The sequence below is a fragment of the Typopeltis vanoorti genome, chromosome 25, assembly GCF_054136105.1.
Source record: "Typopeltis vanoorti isolate ZY-2024b chromosome 25, IOZ_Tvanoo_1.0, whole genome shotgun sequence".
Classification (NCBI taxonomy): domain Eukaryota; kingdom Metazoa; phylum Arthropoda; class Arachnida; order Uropygi; family Thelyphonidae; genus Typopeltis; species Typopeltis vanoorti.
In genome coordinates this window covers 25,552,974-25,570,321 of record NC_143573.1, presented here as the reverse complement: position 1 = coordinate 25,570,321, position 17,348 = coordinate 25,552,974, and the positions used below count along the sequence as shown (strand labels likewise).

Here is a 17,348-nt window from a genome sequence, read left to right as displayed (position 1 = left end):
AAGTTGTTTACATTAAATAATACTTACAAGTCTAGCCTTTGTGATGGAAGATCATGTTGGATTCTGAAGCAAATAATAATTACTCCAATCTCTATATATTCAGAATCCAATAAAATCATATAAACCAAACATAGGACCTATCCGAGAACTTAACTGTAATAGAAATGGAAATAGATTAAGAGATTTTACTATAAGCAATAACCTTAAAATAATGAACACCTTCAAGCATAAAGACATCCACAGATACACCTGGGAAGCAAGAGACACAAGAAGTATTATTGATTACATAATCAGCAATATCAAAATGTCAGAAATGATAATAGATACAAGACTATACAGAGGATCTGAAATAGAATCAGATCATTACCTTTTAATTGGAAAAATAAAATGGGAACCAAGATGGGAAAACAACAAAAAAGCATGAGGAAAATAGAAATTTTGAATCTTTCAAAGTTAGACTTTTGGACGACACAGTAGTATTAAAGACTTGTACCAAAAAAGAATAAAGAACTGGATGACAAGTATAAAACAAAATCAGAACATAGAAGAATGGTCAAACCTAAAAACCATAATGACAAAAGCTGCAAAAGAAAGTTTAGGAACAAAGAAAAAGTGAAAAAGAGGCCTTAGGGACTGGGATGATGAAATTAAATGCATTATTGAAGAAAAGAAAAAAGCATATAAAAACTGGCTCAGCCTAAAAACAATAGAATCAAAAATCGAATACAGCAGAAAAAAAAAAGCAATAGCAAAAGCAGCATGCAGGAGAATAAACAGAAACAGATGGAACAATTTTGTAACAAAATTAGAGAGACTGTATGCTCAAAAGACCTAATGCATATAAAATCCTCAATGATCTAAGCAATGAAACTAGAGAAAAAGCAGATATTAATACCATTAAAATAGAAACATGGCAAAATTATTACCAAGATCTATGGTATGATGAAAACATTCAAAACAGAAAACTACCCTTTGTAAACATCTCTGATAACTTGGAAAACATCACTCTAGAAGAATTAACAGAAGCATTAACCCAAAGCAAAACAGGAAAGGCTCCAGGAGAAGACAGTATAAACTTGGAACTTATCAAATATGCAGGACTTGAATTCTCACTCAGGTTACTTAACTTTTATAATATGATCTGGAAAGAAGGAAAATGCCCACAAGATTGGACCAAAGCAATAGGTATTCCCATCTACAAAAAAAGCACACAAATCTGATTGTAACAATTATCGTGGAATCAGCTTATTATTACCTGTTATAAAGTATATGCAAAAATCTTAGCATATAAACTTAAACGTATAGTAGACCCAAAATTAATAGAAGAGCAAAATGGATTCAGAAAAGGCAGGTTTTGCATAGACTCTGCATTTACGTTAAAATTATTAATTGGAAAATACAGAGAAATGAACATAGAAACACACATAACTTTTATAGATTACACCAAAGCATTTGATAAAATTATCAGAGAAAAACTATGGGAAATCCTAGAAGAATATGAAATACCAAACCAACTCTTTAGAGCCTTATATAATATATATCAAGATAATAAAATATCTGTGAAGTACAATAATTCAACATCAAGCTGGAAACCAATAAATCAAGGAGTACGTCAGGGTTGCTCTCTCTCACCAGTTTTATTTAATATATACATAAATAAAATCATAAAAGAATGGAAGATAACTAATGAAGGAGGATTCAAGATAAACCGTAACACCAGATTAGCTACTCTTCTTTTTGCTGATGACCAAATAATCCTTGGAAATAATGAAGATGAACTACAAAAATCATTATGGAGTCTAAATAATCTGATAAAAACATATGGTATGGAAATATCAACTGACAAAACAAAAGTCATGACCTTCAAAGGTGCTAATCCAATAAGAAGCAAAATAGTAATAAAATAATAGAGCAAGTAAATACATTCAAATATTTAGGTTGCACAATGTCATATGAAGCTGATATAGAACCAAAGATATCGAACTTTTTAAAAGTAACAGGCATTATAAATAAAATTTTTAAACCCAATTATGTACAAAAACACACACTAATAAGAATCTACAATACAGTAGCTAAACCAACCTTACTTTATGGTAGTGAGATATGGACAATAAAAAAAAAAAGCAGATGACAGAAGAATTGAATCATCCGAACTGAAATTTCTGTGCAGAACTGAAGGAGTCACAATAATGGGCAAAATGAAAAGCAGCGAAATCAGAAAAAAACTTGGAATTACAACCTCCCTAAATGAAACAGTTATTTGCTATAGAGAAAAATGGAAAGAACACATACTAAGAATGAATAGAAGCAGAATACCTAAACAAATTCTAAATTACCACCCAAAAGGTACTCAATGCAGAGGAAGACCCTTAAAAAGATGGAATTGAGTCTGGAACAGGCCACTTGGCCTATAAGCCTGGAAAAGAAGAAGAAGAATTTTTTTAAAAATTGATTTTTGATTACTTGACACATTTGTGATATAACATTACTTTTATGACAGTTCTGTGAAAGTATTTCACTGAGACGTTAAAAATACTAATTTTTCACAAAAATGCTATAAAAATTGATTTATGTAAACTGTTTGGATACTAAAAGGCTGTTGATATGAAATATATAGCCTCTTATAGTCAGTACCGCCAAATTTTTTCCACAAAATCTCTATTTTTTTTGCCATTGCGAAAACATGCTTTCTCTAGTTAAAAGAAATGCTAACTAAACTAGGTGGATGTGTTTTCATTGCTATGTAAAATATCACCAAAGTGGCTTGCTGCCATGTTTGGTCATCCAAGTAAGGTCTTGCCTCACATTGCATTATCTTATTCCATCTCTTCCTCCCCACATATAATAAAGGACTTGTGGATCACAAAAATTATTCCAAAAAAAAATTAAAAACAACAAATTCAACCAAAAAAAAACACAAAAAAAAACAATATTAATAAATCTTACAAAAAACAGTTTCCATATTGGAAGTTCTTCCAATATGGAAACTGTTCTTCCAATATGGAAAAAGTTCTTCCAATTGCCCCATAGGGCAATTGGAAGAACAACTGTATGTTGTGCCATTCAATTGGAAAAGGCCTAAGTTCGATTCTCTACACGATGGGAGGAATCTTTATATGGACTTTTTCAATCGAAGGTGAGTTAGCTGATCTCATATGGAGGTAGCAGGGTTTTTTCTCCCGGAAAGTCTGGTTTTTCATCCCTCATACATACAAATCGGCCCTTTAGAACACACGCAATTTACAGACAAAAAATACTAGTAGTGGTGGTGGGCAGTTGATGTAGATGATTGGTAGTAGAGATTTGGTGTAGTGGTGAAGACGGAGAGTAGTTGTGCAGTAGGTGTCCTCCCATGATGAGTCTTCGGACTCCTTGGAGGTGTCATGAATAAAATAATAATTACTGAGATAAATAAAGAGCCAAAAGGCTTCACTTCGGCGATGCAAAATTATATTATACAAAATTAAGTGGATATTAAATCCAACATTATTTCAAAGCTGAATATAATTTTGTATAATATAATTTTGCATTGCTGAAGTGAAGCCTTTTTGGCTCTTTATTTATCTCAGTAATTCTTGGTGCACCTTTTGGCAACTCGTATGGTAAAGAATAACTACTGCATCACATCAACCTCAGTATTTACATCTGGGTCTACCTGCTCACTGATGAGACCTAAACAAAGGTCGAAACCGGTCTGGGTAGTGAACCTCCCTCCATAATGTATAGCATCATACATGTCCGTAAGGAGATGTACTTTACATTATGGAAAATACTAAGGATAGTGATCAGAACTTACTCCACCTTTACTACGAATTGCCCTAGCCTGAACTAGGTTGGCTTACGCTTGGATCCACCGAAACTTTTATATAGTTTCTATATCTTCGGCATGAAACTCTTAGAGTTTCTATATTCGTCTTTGAAATAATGTTGGATTCAATATCCACTTAATTTTGTATAATATAATAATAATATTCACTTTATCATGATCTGACAGCAGTATAAATGATGGGCATCATTCTATCACTGCCACCACCTACAGTTATTTACACCAGACTTATTTCTAATGAAACCTTAGCTAGCAATTTCGACAGCTATTATCTAAGTCATCTGTCCAAACTACACCTTACACTGTTCCTCTACAAGGACAGCACTTGCATATTCATGTATAATATTCCACTTGTATAAAGAGAACTGACATCCCATGTCGCAGAATGTAAAACCTCAATTCCTCTGGATTAGAGCAAGTTGTTGGACGTTTTTCCACTTGGTTATACTATAAATTAAAGATACCAAGAAATTATATACTTGGTTTAATCCTTTATCCAAGTGTAAGCAAACAGGTTTGCACCTGAACTATTTTCAGGACTGGGGCAACTCGTATAAAGAAGCTAATGACTTCACATCACTTGCCTGTCAAGGCTCTGCCATGTATGCTTGTTGTGGCAGTAAAGATCCTGAGAACAAAGACTGTAAGAACAAAACACTGAAATGCTCTAACTGTAAGGGTGACCACAAAGTCTACTCCCAAGTATGCCAAAGATGGAAGAACAAAAAGGAGATTCCAAAATAAAAACAGAGCAATGCATAACCTATCAGGATGTTGAAGAGCAGTATACCACAACAGTAGCAATGACATCTGCTAAACTCTTATGCCAAGAAGGCAACTGTAAAGAAAGTTGGTAGGGATGTTGACGCTTATGTCAATCCCACTTTCTCATAGGCACTACGTTCTGGAATGGTATGACTTGCTCACTCACTGTCTTCTTAGAATGAATCAAAGAGTAAAATTGATATGGATTCACTCCTGAGGATATGTCCAAATATGGCTCCACTACTTGAAAATCCTCTTATTCAGAAAAGTGTGCTACAGAGGATCAAAGACATGCCTCCAGACCATTTAACCAATGTCCTGTTAACAGATAGCATGGATACCTCTGCTCCTCCACTGGAAGATAAAACGATTAATATACCTATGCCCTAGGGGAGTCTAGTATGAAGCAGAAGAAATGATGGATATTGGCATTCACAATTCTTGAAAAAGAAAAAAATCCAAGACTAATGAAAACAAAACCTCTTGCCCTAGGAAGCCAGATGATACAGCCAAAAATTTATATTTATAAATTTCAGTGTTATTTATAAAAACACTGAATAAGGAATACCAATGAAAATATAATACAACAGATGCAGCAAGTATAAGGGACGTCCAGAAAGTAAGTTCCATTTTTAAATATTTTCATTGCAGCGCTGCGATTGCAATGGTGTGCATGCATGCTGAGTTTGTTGATTCCTTAGCAAGGCATTGGTGCCATTTTCAGACATTCTCGCAGTGCGTACACTTCTTGGTGTGTGTTTATAATGTATAAGAAAATTGAATCGCCCACTGCATGTGAAATTAGGTCAGTTATCCGTTTCTTGAATGTGAGGAATGTTAAAGCAGCTGAAATTCATTGGCAAATTATTGAGGTTTATGGAGAACACGCAATGAGTGATTCAATGGTAGGAAGATGGGTAAGACTTTTTAACGAAGGAAGCACAGGTGTGCACAATGATGAACGAAGTAGGTGACCATGTTTAGTGACTGACCTCATGCCAAGCAACTTTCACCTGTTCAAACATCTGAAATCTTTCCTTGTATATTTTTGTTTCTCTAGCCCATCAGACCTTACTTTCTGGACATCCCCCATATTTGGAAGTGATACACAAGATAGACTTCACTTCTGTCACAAAAAAGAATATACAAGTAATAATAATAGATTAGTAAAAAGTAATATTTCTTCTTCCTAGTGGTATATCCTGCTTGGTGCAGAGTCTGCTGTTGATTACTTCTGATGGGTCTACCTCTTTCATGGTGACCCACTCCATTTTGGGAGTGTATACATATTTGTCCGGGTGAATGTATGAAGGTGAAAGACAATACGATCGCAAACATCCATGTCCTAGGTGGGATTCAAACCCACAGCCTCGTGGCTGGAGAGTGGATATGCTAACCACTCAGCCAACCAGGTCGGCTGGAAGTAGATTAGAACTACACAATGTGTGTAACCAAGGGCTGTAGCCATACTGGTTATTATAAAAATACAATGTAGGCAATACATTCACTAAAAAATTAAATGACTTTATCTGTGAGGGCACATGAATACATACAGAAAATAATTAATTATTATTATTATTACATCACACCTTCAGGGAGTCCAAAGACTCATCGAGGGAGGGTATCTACTCTATAACTCTTCGTCTCACTACTCCACCAACCTTCATCATCTAACACGAATGCCATCTACCGCCGACTACCACCACTAGTACTTTCACAGACAATCGCAAACATCCATGCCCACGCCAGGATTCAAACCCGCAGCCTTTTGGCTGGAGTGCAGATACGCTAACCACTCGACTAACCAGGCCGGCTTCCTGAGACATATAAAAAATAAGTCAACATTATTTAGTCCCATGAGATAGTCTATCAGTCTTTTTTCTAAAAGTGTAACATGATGTTATAGACTTTATTTTAATAAGCAATTTATTATAGCTGCTTATTGCTAAGTCCTCAAATGATTTGTGAAAAATTTCTTTGTTTGCCTTGGGAACTACCAGCAAATTTCAGCCACAATGTAAACCATAGTCTACATTATATACAGAAAAATTTACAGTGTTAGTTCTTATATTACAGTATACAGTTATATAGTTAAAGTTTCTGTAACGGCAAAATGTTAAGAATGGCACTAGTTGAATATTCGAAGGTATTAGTAATGACTATAGCTCTGATTATTCTATTTTGTATTCGAATCAAAGGAAGCAGATTGTTGTAGTAATCGCCACTTCAACAGGTGATACCATATTGCAGTGATGAATTTACCCAAGAGTAATATAAGCATCTTAAAAATGCTGAATTGACAGATTTTTTTAACATAAAATATTCTGTTAATTACGAACCTCAACTTAGAGTGAATCAAAGGCCCAAATACTTGATCGATTTTTTTTTTTTTTTGGATTAAACTGCAGTTGCAATTTTGAGTATCAGTACAATTTGTTTTATGCCATTTTATAGTTATATTGTGATCTAGCTTATCTGTTAAGGTGAAATATATGTATTTAGTTTCTTATTTTACTAAAACATTTGTACTCACACAGATCGTTTACATATATTAAAAATAGGATAATTCCTAGCACCAAAAACCTTGTGAGACTCTGTATTTTATAGTGCAGAAAGAAATCAGAAGAATCCAGAATAACTTGAACATGAACAAGGCATTGAGTTCTGACAGACCCCTCTCATTGTACTAAAAACTCCATGTTTTCTTTCTTCAATCATTCTATTTCAACTTTTTTTTAGCCTATTTCAAAAAAAAAAAAAAAAAAAAAGGTGATAAGCAAGCCAACCAACTATTGTCCAATTCTCACTTCACTTATCTCAAAAACTATGGAGAAGTTATAATCAGCAGACGTCACCTGGAGGCAAACTACTAGTGACTGGCACTTTCATTTTTGCTACTCTCAATCCACATCTGATCTAATGTGCATCACCCACCTTTGGACTCAAACAAAGGAAATGTTTGGAGAAACTCATCTGGTTGCTCATATGGATCTATTATTGATGCCTGCCCATACTACCATCCTGTGGTCTGTCTGTTATCCTTTGCAATTTGGTTACTCACTATCATCATGGTAAATGGTTCTTCTCCTTAGAATTCCCCATCATTGCAGGAGTATTGATGGAGAAATCAGAGGAGAGGAAATCCACTCTGCTGCCCATACATAAATGACCCTGTTCTTGCCAACTTCAAATCTTATCCATAACTTCACTGATGACAGTACACTCCATTCCTCTTTCATCTGACAGGTACTCATTTATTAGAAGCATTGTGGTCTGCCATAACCCATGTCCTAAACTCTAATCTCCTTGCTCTACTTCATTCAGGTGAAGACAGTACTGGAAACTTAAATCTACCAAAACTCAGTCCTGTTTAATTTCTTGCAAGAAATCTCATGCCACTTAAACTTTTGATACTCAGATATCCAAATATGATCAGAAAATATATTTGGCAGTTATAGTAGCTATGGCTAAGATATGGTTGTGCTAGGAAAGGCAGTATGTATAGGTCAGCCATAGCTACTGACCTGCCAAAAAAAAAAAAAAAAAAAAAAAAAAAACCTATGCTTTTCTTCTCACCTGTACCACTGCCAATACATAAATCACATATCTGCCCAACCATGCCACACTTCTTGCATGTTTGGAATAGTGCACCCAAATTCTCTGAGATGGCATAGTGCTATTCAGAAGAGGGTATTCCAGTTAACTGGTGATCCCTTTCTTGTAGATATTGGTGGTTTCTGTCTTTTGCCAGTTTCATGGGATGATGCTCTGCTCAACTGACATTATCCTCCACTTTCTTTCACACTGTTAGTTCAAGAGTAGGAGCTAGTCACTATCCATTTAAGTGCAGCTCCAAACTTACCAAACCAACTTGTCTTTCTCCTCTTTCATTCCATCTTCCTTTGTTCTTTGGAACAGTCACCTCACTGTCTTCCCCAAAGACTACAGCCTTAACTTGTTCAAAAAACACATCAGATTCCTCTTTCTTGCCTCTACATGGCATTTATATGTCATAGGTCTTGTGATCTTCACTTGTGGGTCAAGCATACATTTAAGTGATCTCACCAGATTCAGAAAGGTTAGGTGAGTTCCTGTAAAGTATGTAATGAATTATTTTGAGAATTCTGCCAAACTCTTTTGCAAATTTCAGACTCACAAACCCAGAACACACAAAAATCTAATGCCCTTACATCTGGGAAACTTCAGAAAGGTACAGCTTTAAAAGAGCTACTCCTCTCTGATAACTGAGGGATCAACAAACTGCATAACCTACATAGATGTCATGTGATTGATGTCACCATTTGTGACATCTCTGGAGAGGTGGTGAATATTTTGGAGAAGTTCACATACAGAGAATCTATACTTGCAGTGAACAGCTTACTAAGAGAAAGTTATGTTTGAGCAATTTTCCCACAGTTTATAATGTTACAGTTCGATTAGACAAGCAAAATGGATACACTATGTATTTTTGGACTTTGCTAAAGCTTTTGATAGGACACAGCAAGGAAGGTTGTTGCATAAGTTGGATGATATGGGATTGTATTATAATCTACTAGTTTGGATGCTCAGCTGACAGATATCATGAAGTGGTGTGTCAGCAAGATTTAAAGTGATTAGTGGTGTACCCCAGGGATCAGTATTTGGTCCATTGCTGTTCATTCTTTATATTAATGACGTTGGGAAGGATTTTGACTGGAGAAACATGGCTATTTCTTGATGATGCAAAGATAGGTAGGGTAATAAGGAATATGACTGACATGCAGTTCTTGCAGAATTATTTGAATAGACTAGAATTGTAGGCATGTGAAAATGGCTGTCACTTCAATGTTAGTAAATGTAAAGTTATACACTTTGGTACAATGAGATATCCAGTGGCATATTATATTGGCAGAATTATTCTAGAAGAAACTGACCAGGCAGGGATCTTGGAGTTTTAGTAGATAGGAAGTCGATGTTCAGAGACCATATAGTAAAAATTGCAAAAACAACTCGGAGGATAATTGCAATGTTGAAATGAACATTGATTGAACTTCAGAAGTGATAAGTGTAGATAGTGTGAAATCAAAAGAAGGTATGACAGGTGGTGTTGATTTTGATATGCATCCTCTCTTGATAATTTCCTGGCTTCCTGGAAATGTCTTGTAATAATATTTATTTTAGTTGCTAATATTTTCCTGGTTTTCTAACCAGCACCTTCAGAACATAGTTGCCACAGACAATAGCACTGACAATGAGGTATTAGTGAGAAAAATTTAATATTGTAACAACATAAGAAAAGAACTACAATCCTAATTTTTTGCTCTCTGTGGATAAAAACAAAAAGTGTTTCATAAAAAGAGATTTACAAGTTGGAGTGGATCTTAACATGACTGTCTCCCTTATTTTTAGCACATTAATACATATGTGCTTTTTGAAGTTTGGGGAGTGTTTCATTGCTGCTGCTGGCTTCCAAAACAGTTTGACATACAATTACTTATAACATTTGGGTTTTCCATCTAATCCTTTCTGAAAGGGTATATCAAGCATGGTTTGACAGTTTCAAACTTTTTGACTATTATGACAAGTTTGGACTTAGCAGACTATACTTCAGAAACTTTTTTTTATATAGAATTAGATGGAAGAAAACCAGAGTGCTACATAGAAATTAGTCAGAGAGACTGTTTTTTTGGATTGACACTAGTAATGAAACACTCCCCAAGTTCAATAAGTGCATTTGTATTAATTTGCCAAAAATATTGGAGACTGCTATTTTAACACTAAATCTAACTTAACAACTGCTGCACACATAAACTTCTTGTTATTCAACGTTAGAGAACACCAAATTAGTAGACGGGAAACCCCAGGTTCTTTTCTTATATTTATTACAATTTTATTACTAATACCTGATTATTATTGCTTGTGTACCGTGATAACTGTTCTGAAGATTCTATGTAGAAAACCAGTAAAATAATTAGTAGATAAATACCTTATTTTGTTCCTTTGGTGTTGTGGAATTATATTGTAAAACCTTAGATGAATAGCAGCCATCATCCAAGTTTATCCACATGACTAAACAAATTATTGTTAATCTGAAGTGGTTTCTTGTTAAAGTAATTATAGTAACTAATATATTTTTCTACTACACATTTATTTCAGCTGTGGACTGCTTGCGCTATATGATCAATGGAAGTAGTTTAATAAAAGTAAAAGCTAGTTCTCGGCAGTATAGGAGGTTTTTCACGCTCGAAGAAGATTTGGCTGCAGTTCGATGGATACCATCTTCAAAGAAATTGGCAAAAGCACGTCGTATGTTTTGTTCATTCTTATTTTTTAAATGATAGATTTTAATAAAATAGTTATAATCAATTGTTTCCTTTTGTAAACAAATTCTAGAACAGTACTCTTGGAAAAATAATAATTATTATTATTGTGTGACACCTCCAGGGAGTCCGAAGACTCATTGAGGGAGAGTGTGCCAACAGCATTGAACGATTGAATCCCTTCCAACTACTAACTGCGCTCAAACTCACTTAACTTTTTACTGAGCCATTAGTAGCAGAGGCTCTACCAATTGATGAATAATAAATTTTAATATGTAATTTTGAAATTTGAAAGTAATTTTGATTATTTTTACTGTAGTATAAACTACTAATTGAATAATTTATTATTTTTTAAGTTACAAAATTTTTATCCTGTTTCTGTTTTACTTAAAGACTTAATGCATTCCATTTATAGTGCGAACTAAATTTCTATTTCTGACTGAGAAGTATTCCATATGAAGATATCATTGTGACACATCCTTTATAGAGCTTGGGGGGGAATGATGTAATTGGGGATGTGGTGTTCAAAGTTACTCATGTAGTATTGGCAAATGTAAGTGAGATGGGAAACCCCATAGGATTTTGTTCAGCCTTTCATGTTAAATTATACAAACACTTGAAATATCTGTTGATTAAAAATTCAAGCAATTTTAAAACGGTCAGAAGGAAAACTTTTGTTTATAATGGTTTCAAAGTATCAGCTAATGGAATATTTGTAAAGAAAGAAATATTTTTACCAAATAAAGACAGGTGACTTACATAAAATTTAAATCTTTTATTAGTATAATTTTCATCTGCTCACAAAATGGAACAATATACAATACCACAGCTTAACAGAAAAAAAAAAACAAAGTGCTATGATTGCTTTTGTAAACTAACAAATGTTCAATACATTACTTGAGTTAAAACTAGGAAGGATTAACTTATTGAAGTACTATTTCCTATAAGAGAGAGACATACACTATCAAGTTAAGGACTTTATAATAATGCTTCATAGCTTTCTTAATAGGGAATATTCATAAGGAATCTACTTTTATGCATAGTTTTTGTATTTTTCCAAATGATCCTGTGTTTGGCAGATTGCATGTTCAAGGCCAGATTGCTCAGGTTCATGATACTTGTTATATATTTTGTGCCTCATAATGAGCAGAGGCAGACTTTCTAAATCATCCAAAATGGGCCACAAGAGCAAGGAATCTGTAGACACCTAGCCTGGAATTTTTAATGGAGGAAGCTTGTCTTTAGGTAAATAAAGAGCAGTAAATTTTCTATACAGGATGAAATGCTACATGAATGTTGAACTGAGAATTTTAGCAGCATTCTGATATACCTTTAATGTATGGAACTGAAATGTAATTTCTTAAGCTGAAGAAGGGAATCTTATAAGTGTTGAATGCTTTATTGATAAAGATCTCATTGAAGCCATTAGCTAGGAATGTTGATTTAGCATGTTGTAATGTTTGTAGTACATAATCTTTAGAATGTGGAAAATGAGCATGATGTATTAAGGTTTTAATTGTCCTGCTTTTCTTACAAGGATAATGGTGCGACTGTTTGTGGATGTAATGCCCTGTATGTACTTTCTTTTGAAATATGTTGATGTGAAGACTACTGTCTTCACGAAGAACTAAGATCTACAAAAATAAAAAAGCTAATTATTTTTTCTTTTTATAATGTGAACTGTATTCTAGGATGAACTTGGGCACAGTTTCCTATATCAGAGGGAGAACAATTCCAAACTACAAAGATATCATATCATCTACATATCTTTCAGGGGGCATATATTCAAGGTGTGCTAGGTGTGCGGTGCACACCCACGGAATAGCAATGTTACCAATTTTATGTTTTTGCATTTATTCGTGTCAAAGACTTCCCTAACTGTTTCCTGGCTTTGCATGATTCCTAAAATTAAACATAGTATACTAATGCTTCATGAAGAGGACACTTTCGATGCATAAACATTGCATTTGCATTAATACCCCAGGTGTATGGTCGCAAGTACAGACAAATGTGTGCATGAAGTGTGAACTGACATGTTTAGGACACTGATTAGCCAAGTTTTTTATATAATTTTCTATAAATAATTTATAAATTTTTTTTTACCCATATTTACAATGGGAAACAGTGATCTACTGAATGTCCCATTTTCTGCCAGAGTTTTTGCAGATTGTAGTTGAAGGAGGTAAGCTTCATCCTCCTCTTCCAAATTAACTATTATATTTACACCTTTTGAGTAATTCAAACATACCAACCAAATATAGCATTCTCTTTCATTATCATTTTCTAATATATCTTAAAACAAACACATTGTCTCCCACTCTGTGTATATTTAATTACAATTTATAAATTAAACTATTTATAGTTATCCTGCAGTTGATTGCATTGGACCAATTGGAGAAATATTGCTCAGTAGACAATATTGTTTCATAGTCTGCAAGAGCATGAGAAAGAAAACAAACTTCAGTTTGCTTGATATAATTTACAGCACATCCATAGAGCATTATGAAGAAACAGGACAATCGTGTGCTCTTCATTTGAAAGAGACATGAATTCCGTTATTGTGACAGAGGAATCTTTATATGGACATTTTCAGTTAAAGGCAAGTTAACCAGGTAGCAGGGTTTCATCATGCATACAGACAAATCAGCCAGAGAACTCATGCAACTTATAGAACAAAAATTGCTATTAGTGAGTGGGTAGATGATGTGAGTAGAATCTAGTTTACACTGTGTGTAGTAGAGGACCTTCTTACAATGAATCCATTAGACTCCTTTGAGGTGTCATATTATAATAGTAATTTATTCTGAACCATACTCCTTTGAGGTGTCATATTATAATAGTAATTTATTCTGAACCATACAATATACAGAACAAATTATGAAATCAAAATGTTTAACAATATTAGAAGGAAAGCATTGTTTGAATAACTGAGTGGTATATTTAAAGAGAAATTTTTTATGACTAAAAAGATTTCAGTAACAACAAGGAAATTTATTAGTCTTTAATATATGAAAAATACACTTACTAGTTTCACCAGCTAAAATAGAACTAGTAGCTTCATCAGGGCTTGAACATAAAAAATGTATAAATATTCTTCTTCTTATTATTATTATATACAGGCACCTCCATGGAGTCTAAAAACTCATTGCGGAAGACCCAATATATCCACACAATCCATCATGCCTCTCCTTTAACAGACTACAAAGCACACACAACTGACTCTGGCAACCTGTTCCACTCATTCGCAACTCTCCAAGCAAAAAATCTACTCCCTACTAACCACACCTTTTATTCTACTTCCAAGGATGACCACTTGTTCTAGTCCCTCTAGCCAAGGGCTGACACATTTCCCCTGCATCGGTCTAATAAAATCCTTTAAGTAACTTAAATATTTCTATCATATTCTCTTTTTCTTCTGTCAGCCAACTTCTCAATCCACAGGCCACTCACCATTTTGGTCACTTGCCTCTGAATCCTCTCCATTGCTTCCTCATCCCTCAAGAAACCCAGTAAATACAAGGATGGTCTGAAAAGTTCTCGGCCTTGAACATAAATGGCAACACTATCAGCATGATTTTTTTTCTAAGTTGGTACATCTGTCATAAGCATCCATATGAAATGGCAATTCATTCTATCAAGTAGTTTGCTTTATACAGCTGTCTGAAGCAAAAGTGTTGTCTATATCCCTTGAAATGGGACAACAATTGAGTATTGTTGTCTATAACAAATGAAATTGAGTATCATGCAATTATAAAATTCTTTGTAAAAGAAGGTTTAACACCAAAAGAAATTCATTTGAAGTTCATAAAAGTTTATGGACACTCTTCTCCTTCATTTTTGACAATTAAGAAATGGGCTGCTGAGTTTAAATGTGGCTGTACCAGTCTTGAAGATGATCCACGTGATGGACATCCAAAAAGTGTAACAACACCAGAAATCATTGATCAAGTGCACGATATGTTATTGGATGACTGGCGAGTTAAAGTGCGTGAAATTGCTGAGACTATAGGCATTCCAAAAGAACGTGTAGGATATATTTTGCATGATTTGCAAATGAAAAAGATTTGCACAAGATGGGCGATGCGCTTGCTCACAACAGATCAGAAACTTACTCACATGATAATCTCTGAACAGTACTTGGAGCTTTATTTATGTTGGAGGTTTAATGGATTTTTTACAACACTCAAAAAGAATTAAAATAGAATTTAATACTTCCTATATTTCGTCCTAGTCACTAGGACATCTACGGGGATTACAAAAACAATTAATGTAACATGCACACAAAAACTTACAATACTAAACCCAACCACGTGGGTGACACTAAAGTCCTATCTAGGTGGAGCGCCCTCTAAGGGCGGTAGTAGGTGGCCTGGAATGTAAGGTGGGACCTCTGGTGATGAGTGTTTCCCAAATCTTTGGAAGCTTAATGCACCCGTATTTATTAAGATTTGGTTGGTTTCTGAGAGCTGCTGCTGCTTCTAAGAATAGTCTCTCTTTCTTGAATTTGCTGTGGTGGAGCATGGTGGTTTTCTTCCATGATACTCTGTGGGTGGTGTCCAAAACATGGTCAGCCAAGCCTGAATGGCCATAGTTGTGTTTAACGATGTACGACTTGTGTTCCTCCAGGCGGATGGATGCTGATCTGCCTGTCTGTCCAAAGTACGCAAGCCTACAGGAACAGGGTACTTTGTAAACTCCAGGCAGAGAGAGAGGAGGGAGCTGATCTTTCGTAGAACGGATAAGGGTAGCAAGTTTGCAGTAGGGCTTATATGCTGTGTGTAGGTTATACTTTTTTAGCATATAAGCTAAATGAATGAGATGAAATGAAATGGATGAGATTTGGATTCACCATTACATACCAGAATCCAAAGAGCAGTCAAAACATTGGACAGAAGCTGGCTGTTCAGTGCCAAAGAAGACAGTCGGTTCCATCAACAGGAAAGGTCATGGCATTGGTGTTTTGGGATGCTAAAGGCATTTTGTTTATTAATTATCTTGAAAAAAGGGTAAAACAATAACCGAGGAATATTATTCCCATCTTTTAACCAGACTAGATGAAAAAATTCTTAAGAATATACCCGGTTTGCAAAAGAAAAATATCATCTTTCATCAGGACAATGCACCTGCCCAAAACACAAAGGTGTTTTGGCAATGGGAAAATGCACTATGAATTGTTGGAACATCCACCCTATTCCCCAGATTTGGCTACCTTTGACTTCTATCTCTTCTCAAAACTAAAACTCTTCCTCACTGGTCAGCGTTTTTCTTCGAATCAAGAGGTGATTGCAGCTGTAGAGGAGTTTTTACAGATCTTACTGAGAACCACTACAGGGATGGTATAATGGTGCTGGAACATTGCTGGAATCAATGTATTAGTCTTAAGGGAGATTATGTTGAAAAATAAAAATAATTTTGAAATTATAAATCTGTTTTTTCATTGTTCGGCCAAGAACTTTTCAGACCACCCTTGTAGATCACAAAGTTGACTAAATGCTGAAAAACAGTGTGGGTGAAGGATAATGGGCAATTTAATTTTGCAAAGTGTAATATTATGCACTTATGGTTGAAAGGTTACTACGTATCACATTGATGGTACTGGATTGTTGCAGGAAATTGATGAGGCTAGGGACTTGGAGGTAATGGTGGACAGAGTTGAAGTTCAGATTGCATATTTCAGAAGTTGATAAAATATTAAAAAACAAGGATGACTTGGATGTTGAAAAACAGTAACAAGTAAAGATAGGGAGATTATTATCCTTCTTTATGACTTTATGATTTGGCCTCATCTTGACTACTGTGCACAGATTTGGCTGATCTTGGGGATCAGGAGATGTACATACCTTGCACACTTTCCACCTATGAAGATAGGTGGAAGGTGTGTGTGAGTTGCAAAGATTGGTTGACAGGCAGAGGAGAAGGAACATGATAAACTTATGAGTTACTAAAGGGATTCAATGAGATTGTCACCAAGAAAATTTTCCAATACATGACAAATAGAGAGAGAAAGAGAACTACTGGTCATCCTTAGAAGTTGTGTAATAGTGTGGTTAATAAAGGTGTGTAATTTTTATTACCTAGAGAGTAGTGAGTGAGTGGAATGGATTATCAGTATTAGTTATGAGTTCCCTGTCAGTGAATGAATTAATGAATGAATGCATTAAGAAGAGGTATGAGATATTTTGTGCATAATGGTTTGGAGATCCTTTATGCACAAAATCTCATTGTGGGAGACCCACAATGAGTCTTCTGCCTCCATGGAGATACCTGTATAATAATAATTTTGGAAGTAATATAAAAAATATCATGAAGGCAAATTGTTCTGGCACTTATGAGAGAAAGCTTAGAAATGGAAGAAAGCATACTATAAAATGAATTAGAGATCACTGAAATTATATAAAAACAAGATTCTGGATCTAATTTTTTTGAAAAAAAAATTAAATAACAAAAGATAGAACAAT

At 34.7% G+C, this 17,348-nt stretch overlaps 1 protein-coding gene across 1 annotated transcript in view; it reads left to right on the top strand.

The window, feature by feature from the left end:
- LOC150092609 (inactive phospholipase C-like protein 1) overlaps positions 1-17,348 on the top strand; it is a 571,653-nt gene that overhangs the window by 30,085 nt on the left and 524,220 nt on the right. The window contains exon 2 of the mRNA XM_090414457.1: positions 10,727-10,876. Coding sequence (XP_090270583.1) covers positions 10,727-10,876 — 150 coding nt within the window. The remainder of the gene's footprint in view (positions 1-10,726; positions 10,877-17,348) is intronic.